Source organism: Gigantopelta aegis, unplaced genomic scaffold, assembly GCF_016097555.1.
Source record: "Gigantopelta aegis isolate Gae_Host unplaced genomic scaffold, Gae_host_genome ctg2032_pilon_pilon, whole genome shotgun sequence".
Classification (NCBI taxonomy): Eukaryota; Metazoa; Mollusca; class Gastropoda; order Neomphalida; family Peltospiridae; genus Gigantopelta; species Gigantopelta aegis.
This window is the reverse complement of record NW_024532827.1, coordinates 35,994-49,745: the sequence shown is the minus strand read 5'-3', so window position 1 is coordinate 49,745 and position 13,752 is coordinate 35,994. Positions and strand designations below refer to the sequence as shown.

The 13,752-nt window shown below is 33.1% G+C and overlaps 2 protein-coding genes and 1 non-coding gene across 3 annotated transcripts; 2 read left to right on the top strand and 1 right to left on the bottom strand.

Moving 5' to 3' along the window:
* Nucleotides 1-179: 179 nt before the first annotated feature.
* Nucleotides 180-3,987, top strand: LOC121391273 (calcium/calmodulin-dependent protein kinase type 1D-like). Its single transcript, XM_041522960.1, is given in 13 exon segments — nucleotides 180-250; nucleotides 452-583; nucleotides 833-891; nucleotides 894-906; nucleotides 2,230-2,368; nucleotides 2,476-2,498; nucleotides 2,575-2,684; nucleotides 2,801-2,850; nucleotides 2,852-2,877; nucleotides 2,982-3,074; nucleotides 3,170-3,268; nucleotides 3,353-3,440; nucleotides 3,874-3,987. Coding segments are annotated over 13 exon segments (1,017 nt in total).
* A 17-nt stretch (nucleotides 3,988-4,004) lies between these two features.
* On the bottom strand, nucleotides 4,005-9,470 carry LOC121391272 (phospholipase B-like 1). Its single transcript, XM_041522959.1, has 11 exons — nucleotides 9,394-9,470; nucleotides 7,777-7,863; nucleotides 7,477-7,573; nucleotides 6,527-6,597; nucleotides 6,365-6,435; nucleotides 6,241-6,313; nucleotides 5,915-6,075; nucleotides 5,773-5,872; nucleotides 5,385-5,568; nucleotides 4,557-4,616; nucleotides 4,005-4,010 (listed from the first exon to the last, which is right to left on the bottom strand). Exons 1-11 carry the CDS (start codon nucleotides 9,468-9,470, stop codon nucleotides 4,005-4,007), a joined length of 987 nt encoding a protein of 328 aa, XP_041378893.1.
* Trnak-cuu lies at nucleotides 5,609-5,681 on the top strand. Its single transcript has one exon. It is a non-coding gene; the product is annotated as a tRNA-Lys (tRNA).
* Nucleotides 9,471-13,752: the final 4,282 nt, after the last annotated feature.

The window sequence follows — 13,752 nt, the reverse complement described above, 5'->3', positions numbered from 1 at the left end:
TATTGATTATATAAATTGTTTATCAATTAATTAACAACATTGTGCAACACAGGAGTGTATGAATGTAGGGGTTGTCACCATTAGTAACACCATTACTTATCAGAGTAATCTAGAATAGCTACTATTAGTAAACTATCTTTGTTCCTTTAACAATTATTAGTGTTTTAAATCAGAAGAAAATGCCTTTATTCAGCAAGAAGCATGATGCGAGAGTAACTGCTAAATATAATCTTAAGGAAGTCTTGGGAAAGTAAGTACTTTTGAATAAGATGGATGGATGGATGGATGAATGGATAGATGATAAATGGATTTATGAACTAACAGATGGACAGGCATTAACAATTGTTATCATAACCTTATCTTCTATACATGTGTTTTGTTAATAATGCATTAATTGTAATTTAATATACTATAAAATTGTTATTCTTTTCTTATCATTGTCTTGCCTTAGGGGAGCTTTCTCTGAGGTAGTAAAAGCAGAAGAGAAAGCTACCGGAACAGAGGTGGCCATTAAAATTATTGATAAGAAATCATTGAAGGGAAAAGAAGAAGCGTTACAGAATGAAATTGCTGTTTTGCAGAAGTAAGCGAATTGTGAAGAGTACATATTTACACACAATCACATATGTTTCCTCCCTCCTTCTCTGTCTGTCTGTCTGTCTGTCTCTCTCTCTCTCTCTCTCTGTCTCTCTCTCTGTCTCTGTCTCTGTCTCTCTCTCTGTCTCTCTCTCTCTCTCTCTGTCTCTCTCTCTCTCTCTGTCTCTCTCTCTCTCTGTCTCTCTCTGTCTGTCTGTCTGTCTGTCTCTCTCTCTCTCTCTCTCGCTCACTCTAGAGTTAATCATCCTAATGTTGTTCGTTTATTTGAACTGTATGATGACAAAAATCGTCTCTATCTGTAATGGAACTGTAAGTCATAATTATTGTAGTATATATATTTCACATTATCCCAAATTATAAGTGCTAATCATTGGACATTAGACATTAGAGTATTGTATCTGAAGATATATGTTTTGAGCATTTAAGTAATTTAGTGCTGTTGTTATAGTTATTAAATACTTTAAATTATAAAATGGAATGGATGACTGTAATGAAAGAGGCCTGTAGTAATTTTCAAAAGAAATGACTGTTTATAAATTTTGCTTTGGAAGTTTAATTTCTTTTATTGCTGGTTTTGTCATGTGTATTAGAATTACTTACCACAGTTATCTAGAATACTAATATGTCTGAATAGAGAGCTTACTAATGATAGCTATTGTCACTGTAGTAAGTACTGAGTTTACTAGTCTAGAGCTTACTAATGGTAGCTATCCTAGGTCACTGTGGTAAATACTATGATGTTTACTAGTCTAGAGCTTACTAATGGTAGCTATCCTAGGTCACTGTGGTAAGTACTGATGTTTACTAGTCTAGAGCTTACTAATGGTAGCTATCCTAGGTCATGTGGTAAGTACTGATGTTCACTAGTCTAGAGCTTACTAATGGTAGCTATCCTAGGTCCCTGTGGTAAATACTGATGTTCACTAGTCTAGAGCTTACTAATGGTAGCTATCCTAGGTCACTGTGGTAAATACTGATGTTTACTAGTCTAGAGCCTACTAATGGTAGATATCCTAGGTCACTGTGTAAGTACTGATGTTTACTAGTCTAGAGCTTACTAATGGTAGCTATCCTAGGTCACTGTGGTAATAGTACTGATGTTTACTAGTCTAGAGCTTACTAATGGTAGCTATCCTAGGTCACTGTTGTAAGTACTGATGTTCACTAGTCTAGAGCTTACTAATGGTATTTATCCTAGGTCACTGTGGTAAGTACTGATGTTTACTAGTCTAGAGCTTACTAATGGTAGCTATCCTAGGTCACTGTGGTAATACTGATGTTTTACTAGTCTAGAGCTTACTAATGGTAGCTATCTAGGTCACTGTGGTAAGTACTGATGTTTACTAGTCTAGAGCTTACTAATGGTAGCTATCCTAGGTCACTGTGGTAAATACTGATGTTTACTAGTCTAGAGCTTACTAATGGTAGCTATCCTAGGTCTCTGTGGTAAGTACTGATGTTTACTAGTCTAGAGCTTACTATTGGTAGCTATCCTATGTCACTGTGGTAAATACTGATGTTTACTAGTCTAGAGCTTACTAATGGTAGCTATCCTAGGTCACTGTGGTAAGTATTGATAATTACTAGTTTAAAACTTAACAAAAAATAATTCAAATTCTTCTAACATTTTAGTGTCACTGGTGGAGAATTGTTTGATCGTATTATATCAAAAGGCAGTTACACAGAGAAGGATGCTAGTAGTCTCATTAGACAAGTACTAGAAGCTTTAGAATATCTGCATAGTTTGGGTATTGTACATAGAGACTTGAAGGTATAGTACATAATGTGTTGTTTGTGATTTGAGTGACTCTCCCTCTCTGTCTCTCTCTCTGTCTCTCTCTGTCTCTCTCTCTGTCTCTCTCTCTCTCTCTCTCATAGCCTGAAAACCTTCTTTATTTCAGGTACCATTGACAATATAGTGATAACACAATTCATAGTTTTGTTAACACTTTGTATATGTTCTCATTTCCTCTCTAGTCCATCTGATGACTCTAAGATAATGGTCAGTGATTTTGGACTTAGTAAAATGCAAGATGATGAACAAATGGATCAATTGGGGACAGCTTGTGGTACTCCAGGCTATGTTGGTAAATAACACATACACAACATATGTCTAATGGTATTAGAAAAACTAAAGTAGTTGTGTTTCCTTTTGGTTGAATATCATAGTGTCAATCTTTGCTCTAATTCTATCATCATTTAGCTCCTGAGGTATTACGAAGAAAACCTTATGGTAAAGCTGTAGATGTTTGGGTCTGTAGGTGTAATATCATATATACTGTAAGTGCTTTCTATATTTTAACCCTTTCATCCTACCTCTTCCATCTACCATTGATCCATTCATTCATCCATTGTTGCACAATTGGACTCTTTTATATTTTTAGATTATGTGGGTATCCTCCATTTTACTCTGAAAATGACTCAGAACTCTTCAAACAAATAATGAAAGGAGAATATGAATTTGACTCACCATATTGGTAAGGAACATTAATATTCACACTTGTAATCTCTCTCTCTCTCTCTCTCTCTCTCTCTCTCTCTCTCTCTCTCTCTCTCTCTCTCTCTCAATCAGGGATAACATTTCTGATTCAGCCAAAGATTTCATAAGTCACTTAATGGAACTAGATCCAAAGAAACGATATGACTGTGAACAAGCATTAACGCACCCATGGTATTATAACTATTAATAACTGTTAATAACTATTGTTAATTTGTTCATAATGTATACATTTCTGTGTGTGTGTGTGTGTTACAGGATTGCAGCTGATAAAGCTCGTGATGTCAATATTCATGAGTCTGTTAGTGCTCAGATGAGAAAGAGTGCAGCCAAGTTGAAATGGAAGGTTGTTATTATAACTCAAATTTTATAATAACAGTGGAATAGTTTGTAGATAATGTAATTTGGTAATTCATCTGTGGCTAGTTAAACTGGTCTAATGATGTAATTAATAGTAGTAACGATGGTGCATTCTTTACTGCAGTAATCTATTAATAGTTGTATTGCTATTACAACGTTCTATATTTAGTAACTGTACATTTATGTCTATAGCTTTTAGCAATAATTTCAGAGTATTCTCTTAATACAGCAGTCTAACAGTGTCTCAATAATACTGTAATCTATATTAGTAACTGTCCTTAGTAATACTGTAATCTATATTTAGTAACTGTCCTTAGTAATACTGTAATCTATATTTAGTAACTGTCCTTAGTAATACTGTAATCTATATTTAGTAGTAGCACTCTATTTAGTAAGTCTCCTTTCCTTTTCACATTCAGAAAGCAATGTTGGTGGCAGCTGCCATTAAAATGATGCAGATTAGTTCACAAGAACACAAACACCAAGAAACGCAAGAGCAAGAACAACAGGACTCTGCCTCAGCTGCTCCCTAATGGACATGGACTGGATTTCAGTTCTAAAAATACATGGAATTGGTATCAGTCATTAATTTACAATTGATGTATTAGCACCTCTGTGGTCACATTAAAATAATCTTTCGGTACTCAATTTTTTTTGATTTTTATTTTTATTTTTTGATTCTTTGGTAATCTGCAGCTGTCCTCAGTAATCTATTTTAGTAATGACTAATACATTATCATAAAATTTATATAATTATATATTATTATCTAATGTTAACTAAATGCATTTTCATTTCATCTGCTGTTTATAAATAAATCAAATAAAACAGACAAAAGGGCATAGTAAAACCTTGAATAATTATGTAAACAATATCTCTTTGAATAAAGTAACTACTATACAAATAAATTGTGAATTATTATTATAGTATGTTGATAGAATGTGGAAATTACATTACAATACAAATTATTGTATTAGTAGTAACAATGATTCCCTGTTTTAAGGAATTGATGGAGACTGCAATACAAAGTTAAAGTCAAATGTATCCGGCTTTAGAGGAGAGAGAGAGAGAAGACATGTAAATACAATAAGAGATACAATTTACCTGTCCATAATGAGGAGCTGTAATGTTGGATGTTGACCATTTAAATATTGGTAAGTTGTTCTGAACAAAAATATATTCAATATATTCAAATTATGCAATTTTCTGTCTGTCCATGTATCCATATGTCCTACTGTGTGTCCATCCATCTGTCTGTCCGTATATCCATATGTCCTACTGTGTGTCCATCCATCTGTCTGTCCGTATATCCATATGTCCTACTGTGTGTCCATCCATCTGTCTGTTGATTCATCCATCCATCCATCCATTCATTCATTGTACTTGATATGTTGGTCCACACATAGTCAATGATTTCATAGATAATGCATTATAATAGTCAGTTACCTGTAATAAATTTTAATATAATTACATCTATCAATCCATCCATCCATCCATCCATTCATTCATACTTTTGTGTCAGTACAACCTATAGGAACTGGATCATTCTTCAACAGGTCCCCACGGCTACAAATAGCATTAAAAGGAGATCCATTAGCATATGGATCGCCTGTTTTAAACCCTATAAAACCAGTTAGATGTACATATAAATTAGTAGAAGATACAATAACAAAAACATTGTATCTCATAATATACTGCATACTAATCATATCTTTGACCTTATAAGGAATAAGATTGTTATAACATAATACATTATAATACATAATAATATATAATAATAATACATTGTAAGTTATAATACATTTGATATTATATATGGACAATGAGCTAATACAGATAAATCATTAAATTAATTACAATTTAAACAATAGTTATTAGAGACATTTCTAAATTGTGAATTGATGGGATTATTAGTGAAGAAGTAACTCTTACATTGGCTTGGTCTCGACGAAATATTTTAGCTCTTGGTGCAAGATCATGTGATTCTTCTGGTCCTTGTTTCTGCACCTCTTCAGGAAAACCACTCAGACGATATACTTTCTCATAAAATGGTACATTATAGGATGCCCAGTATCCTTCCCTCAAGATGGCAGTTTGATCACCAGCTTCAACATAACTGAAAGACAAGGTAGGATAAAAAATAGCTCTGTTGTGAAGCCCGGCTAGCTCAGTCGGTAGAGCATGGGACTCTTAATCCCAGGGTCGTGGGTTCGAGCCCCACGTTGGGCGCTTTTTTTTCGACTTTTTATTTGTATATCTTTATATTTGGTGTTTTTTTGGTTTCAATAAAGCATATGATTGTCACGTGACACTTACATACCCTGGTATCTGTTCCACAACCCATAGTGCATTATCTTTAATCTCATTTGTTAAATTAACCAGTTTAAGATCCAGTACCATATATTGGTTATTATAAGTACCTAAATATAATATATAATACATAATATAGTATATCGTCAAACCTGAATTATATTCAGTAATATATTGAGCCCAGTCTCTTCCATTATTAGCTAACCAATTAGCTAAACGTACACGATGCCATGCTAATAAAGCATGGGGTGTGGCCAAATTGTAAAGCGTGTGATTAATTACAGCATTTGTAGTCTGTAGCATAGCAAGTTTACTAAAAAATATAACAAATATTGCAATAAAATATATCTATTGTTAATAAGACATGTTAATGAAAGTTTCCAGGTACTGAGTGTCTATTTATAGAGTTTCTACTACATGTATTTGTTGTCCATTGATGATATAATTAACAATGATGTAATGATGATGTAATAAATACCTGTCCATGATATAGAAGTCATCCAATGAGCTCAGAAAGCCAGGATAACTTGAGAAGCTCATAGTCTGAGATGCTAAGGAAAGTATATATTAAGATTATATTATTAATTAGTTTTTTAGTTTACCAGCCGATTTGTCTTGTAATTTGAAACTATAATGTTTATAAATTCGCAGCATTGATGAATAAATGTACCAGCTGTGACAGAAAGGAATAAAAATTGTGTACCACATGGGATATCCTCAGTATCTCTAAACTAATTCAACATTAAATACTTATTATTAACAACCTTGAATGTGAAGCAAAGATGTTTTCGTAACCAGGTAGAACTTTAATGAGTACTGAACAATGCCCATTGATCTAAGTGTTGTGTGACACAGATAATGGTCATCCATTTATCATCCATCTGTCTATCTTATGCATAGGTGTAGGAACAGGGGGGGCACAGGGGGCACATGCCCCCCCCCCAATATTTTGTGAGATGGTTTCACAATCAACTGATTTAGATTAGCCACTTTTCATCCCTATCCTCATAATACAATTTACAGCTGTAGATGCACATTTTATGTAAAAACATCTTTAAAATTTTGTCAGTGTAAACGACAGAAGGTTTATTTTGGTTGTTATTGAAATACTTCACTGTTAAACTAAACAGTGTTAAAATGTTACATATGTGCCCCCCCCCCTCCCCCCAATGACAAAATTGTTCCTACACCTATGTTATGTTTTGTCCAACCATCCATCCATTCATTTCATCCATCAATCCATTCATCTAACTATCTGTCCATACATTCTTCCATCTATATGTTCATAATATCAGACCTCATCTTGTAATGTTAGAGTTCTGTCTGCAATAAAGTTCTTAATATCCAACCAGTCGCCATTTCCACAAAGAAAATCAAAAGAGAATGTTTCTAATTTCTATTAAATGAAGTCATATATATCAGGTAATAGGCAGCTGGTGAATATTATAATACTGGTCATCTGGTGCTACTGATATATAACCTTCAATTAAACCTATAAATAAAGTAATATTATAATATAATAGATGTTAGTTAATTACCAAGTTAATTATTACTGTAGTCATATCTTATATTAGTTAGTTATACCTTGAAATTGTTGATAAATTAAGTTGATATATATCCAATTAGTTGACTTATTTCTTGATATCATGTCTGCCATCCAATTTCTCTATAGAAAAATTATCATTTTATTCATAACATAAGTTGAGATGTTCACCTGATCTGAATAGAATTGTTTCAGTTTTACTAAAACCTCACCAGACAGACTACTGAACCAAAATTCACTCTGACTACGAAACTCATCATAAATCTCCCTACAAAATATATTATGATTCAAAACAGATGTTGCTAGGCAACTGGCTTACGGCTGAGTAAGTGCCCCCTCTAAATATCCAGCTGCCCTCATTATAACTGCATCATTATACTGATGAAGTCCAGCATAACCTGCAGCAACATTGAGAACACCCCAACTAGAGGAGAAATGATGTTAGTATGATTATTATATATATATACGTACCCAGTTTCATTCTGTGATCTGATAAAAGAGCCATAAGCTGCACCATGTTCTTTATCTTGAACTCCATACTTTAAATTGTAACGAGCACTAAAATTAAGAAGGGAAAAAGTTAGCAGAAAAAGATTTACTTAAAAATTTCATTAGATATATAACTAATTAGTCCTTACCCGTCATAATAAACAGTAGCTATTGTCTCCTCTGCACCTTGTGCTGATAAGAATAAAGAAATTAAAGTAACCAGGCACAATGGTCGTCCCATTCTTAAAGATAGGTGTGGCTACATATTAGCTAAGTCAGCAGCATATCACCCAGCTCCATTTGCTAGGCCAAAGTAGAGATGAAATCTACTATTGAGAATTACTTCACATCATGAAATCACTTGAATTTTTTACGAAGTTAGCTGTGTAGGTCCTTGTTAAGAATTGTATTTGGCTGTACTAAAGTCTATTAAATAACTAAAAAAGATTCATTAATTTACATGTACATGTACTAGTAAAAACAATGGGGACTATTATAATATAATGTTTTTTTAAAAACTAATGCAACATTTGAGAACTAGGTCAGCAAATATTATAGACGACAAAACAACTTAACAATATAAAAAATAATGCAAAAATGTAATATAAAACAATTATTGAAATAATGCAGCATCATTCAGAAAGGCAGAGTTCATGGCACACTTGGTGACTGAAGAACAAAGTCAAAATCAAACACATCAGGCTAAAAGATACAAATAACTGAAATAAACTGGTAAGTCATTATAATAGTACCTGTCCATAATGAGGAGCAGTAATATTTGCAGTAGACCACTGAAATGTTGGTAAATTATCCTACAAACAATCAGAAATCAGTCAAAAAATGAGGACATGTGATAATGTGATAACAAGGAATAGAGACAATGGATAGAGTCAAGTCCACCTCCCTATATAGAATGTACTATTCTATTCAGTAATTACTTATCCTACAAGAATCAATACCATCTATTAAACAGTATTCATTAACTATACATGATAATATTGAGTTCCTACCAGACTGATAAACAATGAATACATTAATATTTACTATTAAACTACATTGACAACATTACATGACAGACAGTAAGTGTATAAGGTCATTGTCTGTAAGTTCATTACTTTTACAGCCAAACTTTATTTTAGTACCAAATATACAATCTAATTTTATTAAACATGCTTTTTAAATTGATATATAGTTGCCTTCCTCAAAAGTATTTAGTACCCGGACTGTCGGTTACCTGATTGGTGGGTCCTGAAATAGCCCAGGCCTTCATAGACAATGCCATATGGTAGTCAGTTACCTGTATAATATTAAATTATCCTGTGGGTGTGTCCATCCATCTATCTATTTAATACTTTGGTATCTGTACAACCCGACGCTGATGGCTTATCAGTTTTTAGATCACCACGGCTACAAATACCCTTCATTGGTGAGCCTTCAGCATAAGGATCATTCAGTTTATATCCTACATGATTCTCTCATTATCTCCTAAAATAAACAAAACAATCACTCACCATTATACCGCATAAACATATTTCATAGAATTCATGTCTTTAATCTGTTAAAATGAACAATAGAGAGTGTTAGAGAATTATACTTTACATTGGCTTGGTCTCGACGGAATATTTTAGCTCTCGGTGCAAGATCATGTGATTCTTCTGGTCCTTGTTTCTGCACATATTCAGGGATACCACTCAGACGATATACCTTTTCATAAAATGGTACATTATAGGATGCCAGTATCCTTCTCTCAAGATGGCAGTTTGATCACCAGATTCAACATAACTTTAATAAATAAACTAGTTAATTCATGTGATTGTCATGTGACACTTACATACCCTGGTATCTGTTCCACAACCCATAGTGCATTATCTTTAATCTCATTTGTTAAATTAACCAGTTTAAAATCCAGTACCATATATTGGTTATTATAAGTACCTAAATACAATATATAATACATAATATAGTATATCGTCAAACCTGAATTATATTCAGTAATATATTGAGCCCAGTCTCTTCCATTATTAGCTAACCAATTAGCTAAACGTACACGATGCCATGCTAATAAAGCATGGGGTGTGACCAAATCATAAAGTTTGATTAATTACAGGGTTTGTAGTCTGAAGCATAGCAAGTTTTACTAAAAAAAAATAACAAATATTGCAATAAAATATATCTATGGTTATGCTAAGACATGTTAATGAAATTTCCAGGAATGCAGTGTCTATTTATAGAGTTTCTACTACATAATTCGTTGTCCATTGATGATGTAATTAACAATGAGTAATGATGATGTAATGGATACCTGTCCATGATATAGAAATCGTCCAATGAGCTCAGAAAGCCAGGATAACTTGAGAAGCTCATGTCACTGATGCTAATGTTAAAAAAGCATGATATTTTGATTATATTATTAATTAGTTTTTAGTTTACCAGCATTTTGTCTTTGTAATTTGAAACTATAATGTTTATAAATTCGCAGCATTGATGAATAAATGTACCAGCTTGTGTGACAGAAAGGAATAAAATTGTGTACCACATGGGATATCCTCAGTATCTCTTAACTAATTCAACATTAAATACTATTATTAACAACCTTGAATGTGAAGCATAGATATTTTCGTAACCAGGTAGAACTTTAATGAGTACTGAACAACGGTCACCCATACTAAAATAAACAAAGCAAATGTACTTTCTATGTGTTATGTGTGTGTTTGTACCAATTCTTCATTAACAACATGTTTATCATCAACAAAGACGTGAATATCCATTAAGTCACCATTTCCACAGAGAATATCAAAGGAAAACAGATCCAATTTCTAGACATCAACAATTTGTAATAATTGTTCAATTTTTTTTCATTGATATTGTTGTGTGTACCTGGTCATCTGGTGCTACAGATGCATAACCATCAATTAAACCTATAAATAAAGTAATATTATAATATAATAGATGTTAGTTAATTACCAAGTTACTTATTACTGTAGTCATATCTTATATTAGTTAGTTATACCTTGAAATTGTTGATAAATTAAGTTGATATATATCCAATTAGTTGACTTATTTCTTGATATCATGTCTGCCATCCAATTTCTCTATAGGCTAATACGTCTGGTTAATTCACAATATAAGAAATTTAACCTGATCTGAATAGAACTGCTTGGCTTTGACTAAAGCCTTACCAGATAGTCTTTGAAACCAAAACTCACTCTGACTACGAAACTCATCATATATCTCACTACAAAATATATTATGATTCAAGACAGATGTTGCTAGGTAACTGGCTTACGGCTGAGTAAGTGCCCCCTCTAAATATCCAGCTGCCCTCATTATAACTGCATCGTTATACTGACGAAGTGCAGCATAACCTGCAGCAACATTGAGAACACCCCAACTAGAGGAGAGATGATGGTTAGTATGATTTTAATATATACATACCCAGTTTCATTCTGTGATCTGATAAAAGAGCCATAAGCTGCACCATGTTCTTTATCTTGAACTCCATACTTTAAATTGTAATGAACTCTAGATAGTAAAATAATAACTAAAATTTGTAGTTCATTGTGGTTCGACTTACCCATCATAATATACAGTAGCATCACTTCATCTGCACTTTGTGCTACTATATAAAAACGGACTCAAGAGTACTGCTGTAACCAAGAACATTTCTGCACAAAAAATGCAACATGTAGTTGAGCCACACCCATAAATACTCATGAATATCAGCGCTTTGTTGGGTAATTAAATTTACAAGCAATAATGACATACCATTTTATAGAAGGTATGTTGAAATGAGATCAATCCAAGTTCCATAAGATTGTTAATAATATAATCAGTCATGTATCAACTGTTACATACACAATTTTACGATAATTGAAGACTTCCTTTTATAAGTCACCTTAAAACATTACTTACTGCAAGTCTTTCATATTCCTCAAGAGATGCATATATAAAACCTCTCTACAATGACCCTTGAAAGTTAGGACTGTATAGTTCAATGCTATCTTCTTTGTCATTTTCCGCTTGACTAACAAAAACAAAAACGCCCACTTAATTTCAAGTTTATTAACAACTTGCTGGTTTTATTTTTTAATCAAGTTAATTAACATAATTAACAAATACAACATCCATTCATCAATTCCAAGTACTTTTCCTTCAAACTGACACGCCCAGCAAGGACATGTGTTAGATAATCTGTTCCACTTCCCAAATCCAATATCTTCTGGCCTTTCTTGAGTGCAAATTGTTTTAATGAAGTTCTCTCCACCTTTTCTTTGAAATAATGAAGTTCTGCAATAATGGTTTTTTGATCTACTTCTTTCACCACTTCAGATGAAAACTACCAAATTGAGCACATGTGTATTTCACCACGCCCATAATTTAATACTAGTAAATTAGAAAAGCTATCATTCAATTAATAAAAAAATCAAATGGGAAAACTAGTTAGTCATTTCACTGAAAATTGCATAAAGCTGCTCCAGGACCTGGTTTTGTTGCAAACAAACTCTTTTTAATCTCCTCTAGGTTTCCTATAATTTTTTGCCACAGACTCCAAGAACCCCTCTAAACTTCCCTCAGCAATAAGGGAGACATCGCACCCTCTCCCCAACCTGCATCTGTGAGATGTGACCCTAGAGCTTCATTACTGGTACATACATTTACCAACTGGTCTAACTCAGGACAGCTGCATTCATACAACTGACTACAGCTGGTGTGGCTAGCATTCACAAGCTCTCCTAACTGAATACCTGTAGCAGTTGCCAAACCATTCTCAGAAGAATTAGCTGTTTGCTTAAATAAAATAACACGATTAGCCTCTTGATAGACATGAGAGGTATGGTTGTCATGGTGATGGTAGAGTAACATCAAGGGTACTGGAATGGAATAAAGGTAATCCAAAATTTAAAGAGTAATTACATTATTTTCTGAAGACCAAAGCTTTATGTATTTTTAATATATCGTGTAAGCTGGTCTCATTGATTTTTTTTGAAAAAAAATTATAAATGCAGAGATAACTATTAAATAAAAGTAGTAGTGACAATATAAACACATGTTGTATGACTACAAAATCAAATAAAATTTGTTGTGACAAAGTGTATTATCAGGACATTGTCACTAATTATATAAACTATTAATAAGACTCCTAAATAGTAGGTGGAGTTTTAGTTAATATTATGCTATACACCACATATGGTCTTCACCAAATATGCCATCTAAAACAAATCTCTGTTATCTTGTAAGTGGCTGTAATAAGACATGTATTAACAGGTGCAGGTTGTGTACTGATTGTAACATTATGACTTATTGTATTTATTCTCATTGGTGACAAATCCTACACTGTCCAGACTGTACTGGTACATTTTGTCTAGAATATAACCTTTAGAGATGTTGTGTGTATCATCAAGTCGAGACGTCCTGTCTTGTCACCAATATCAACCAGTCAAGTACAACATCATTTGGTGGTTCTTGGTGTAACTTCACTCTAATGACATCATAATTAAATGACAGGTAGTGATGTCATCATATATGATGACATCTTCTAAATCCTCACCTAAACCCTAAACCAAACCTTATGACACATAGTTGATGTCATCATCATAGTACAAGTTACATCATTGTAGAAGTTACACCAAGAAGGACCCATCATTTGGCCACACCCAATTCCATTGACCATAAACTACAACTGCCTAACATTGTCTGTACTTTAAATGTATCATTTAATGCAATTCTAATTAAAACTGTTTTATTGCCAAACTTTACATTTTTTATATTACCATAAATAAAATTATATATTTTGCCAGTTAGACATGTTACGCATTACATGTTAATCTATTGCTCATGCGTCCTGCTACTATAGTATTATATATCATCAAGTAATAGCATTTAATATAAGAGAGGAAGATCTTTTGAGTTGGAAGGTGCATGACAGTGATTATGCAGTCTCTCTTGATCTGTATGGAT

Coding starts and splice junctions, on each gene's coding strand:
- LOC121391272 (XM_041522959.1), bottom strand. CDS start 9,470: ATGTGCAGAAACAAGGACCAGAAGAATCACATGATCTTGCACCGAGAG. Junction 7,864..9,393: donor TCCGTCGAGACCAAGCCAAT/GTAAAGTATAAT, acceptor TCTTAATTTTAG/TGCTCGTTACAATTTAAAGT. Junction 4,617..5,384: donor TTCGTCGAGACCAAGCCAAT/GTAAGAGTTACT, acceptor ATTTTTGTTCAG/AACAACTTACCAATATTTAA.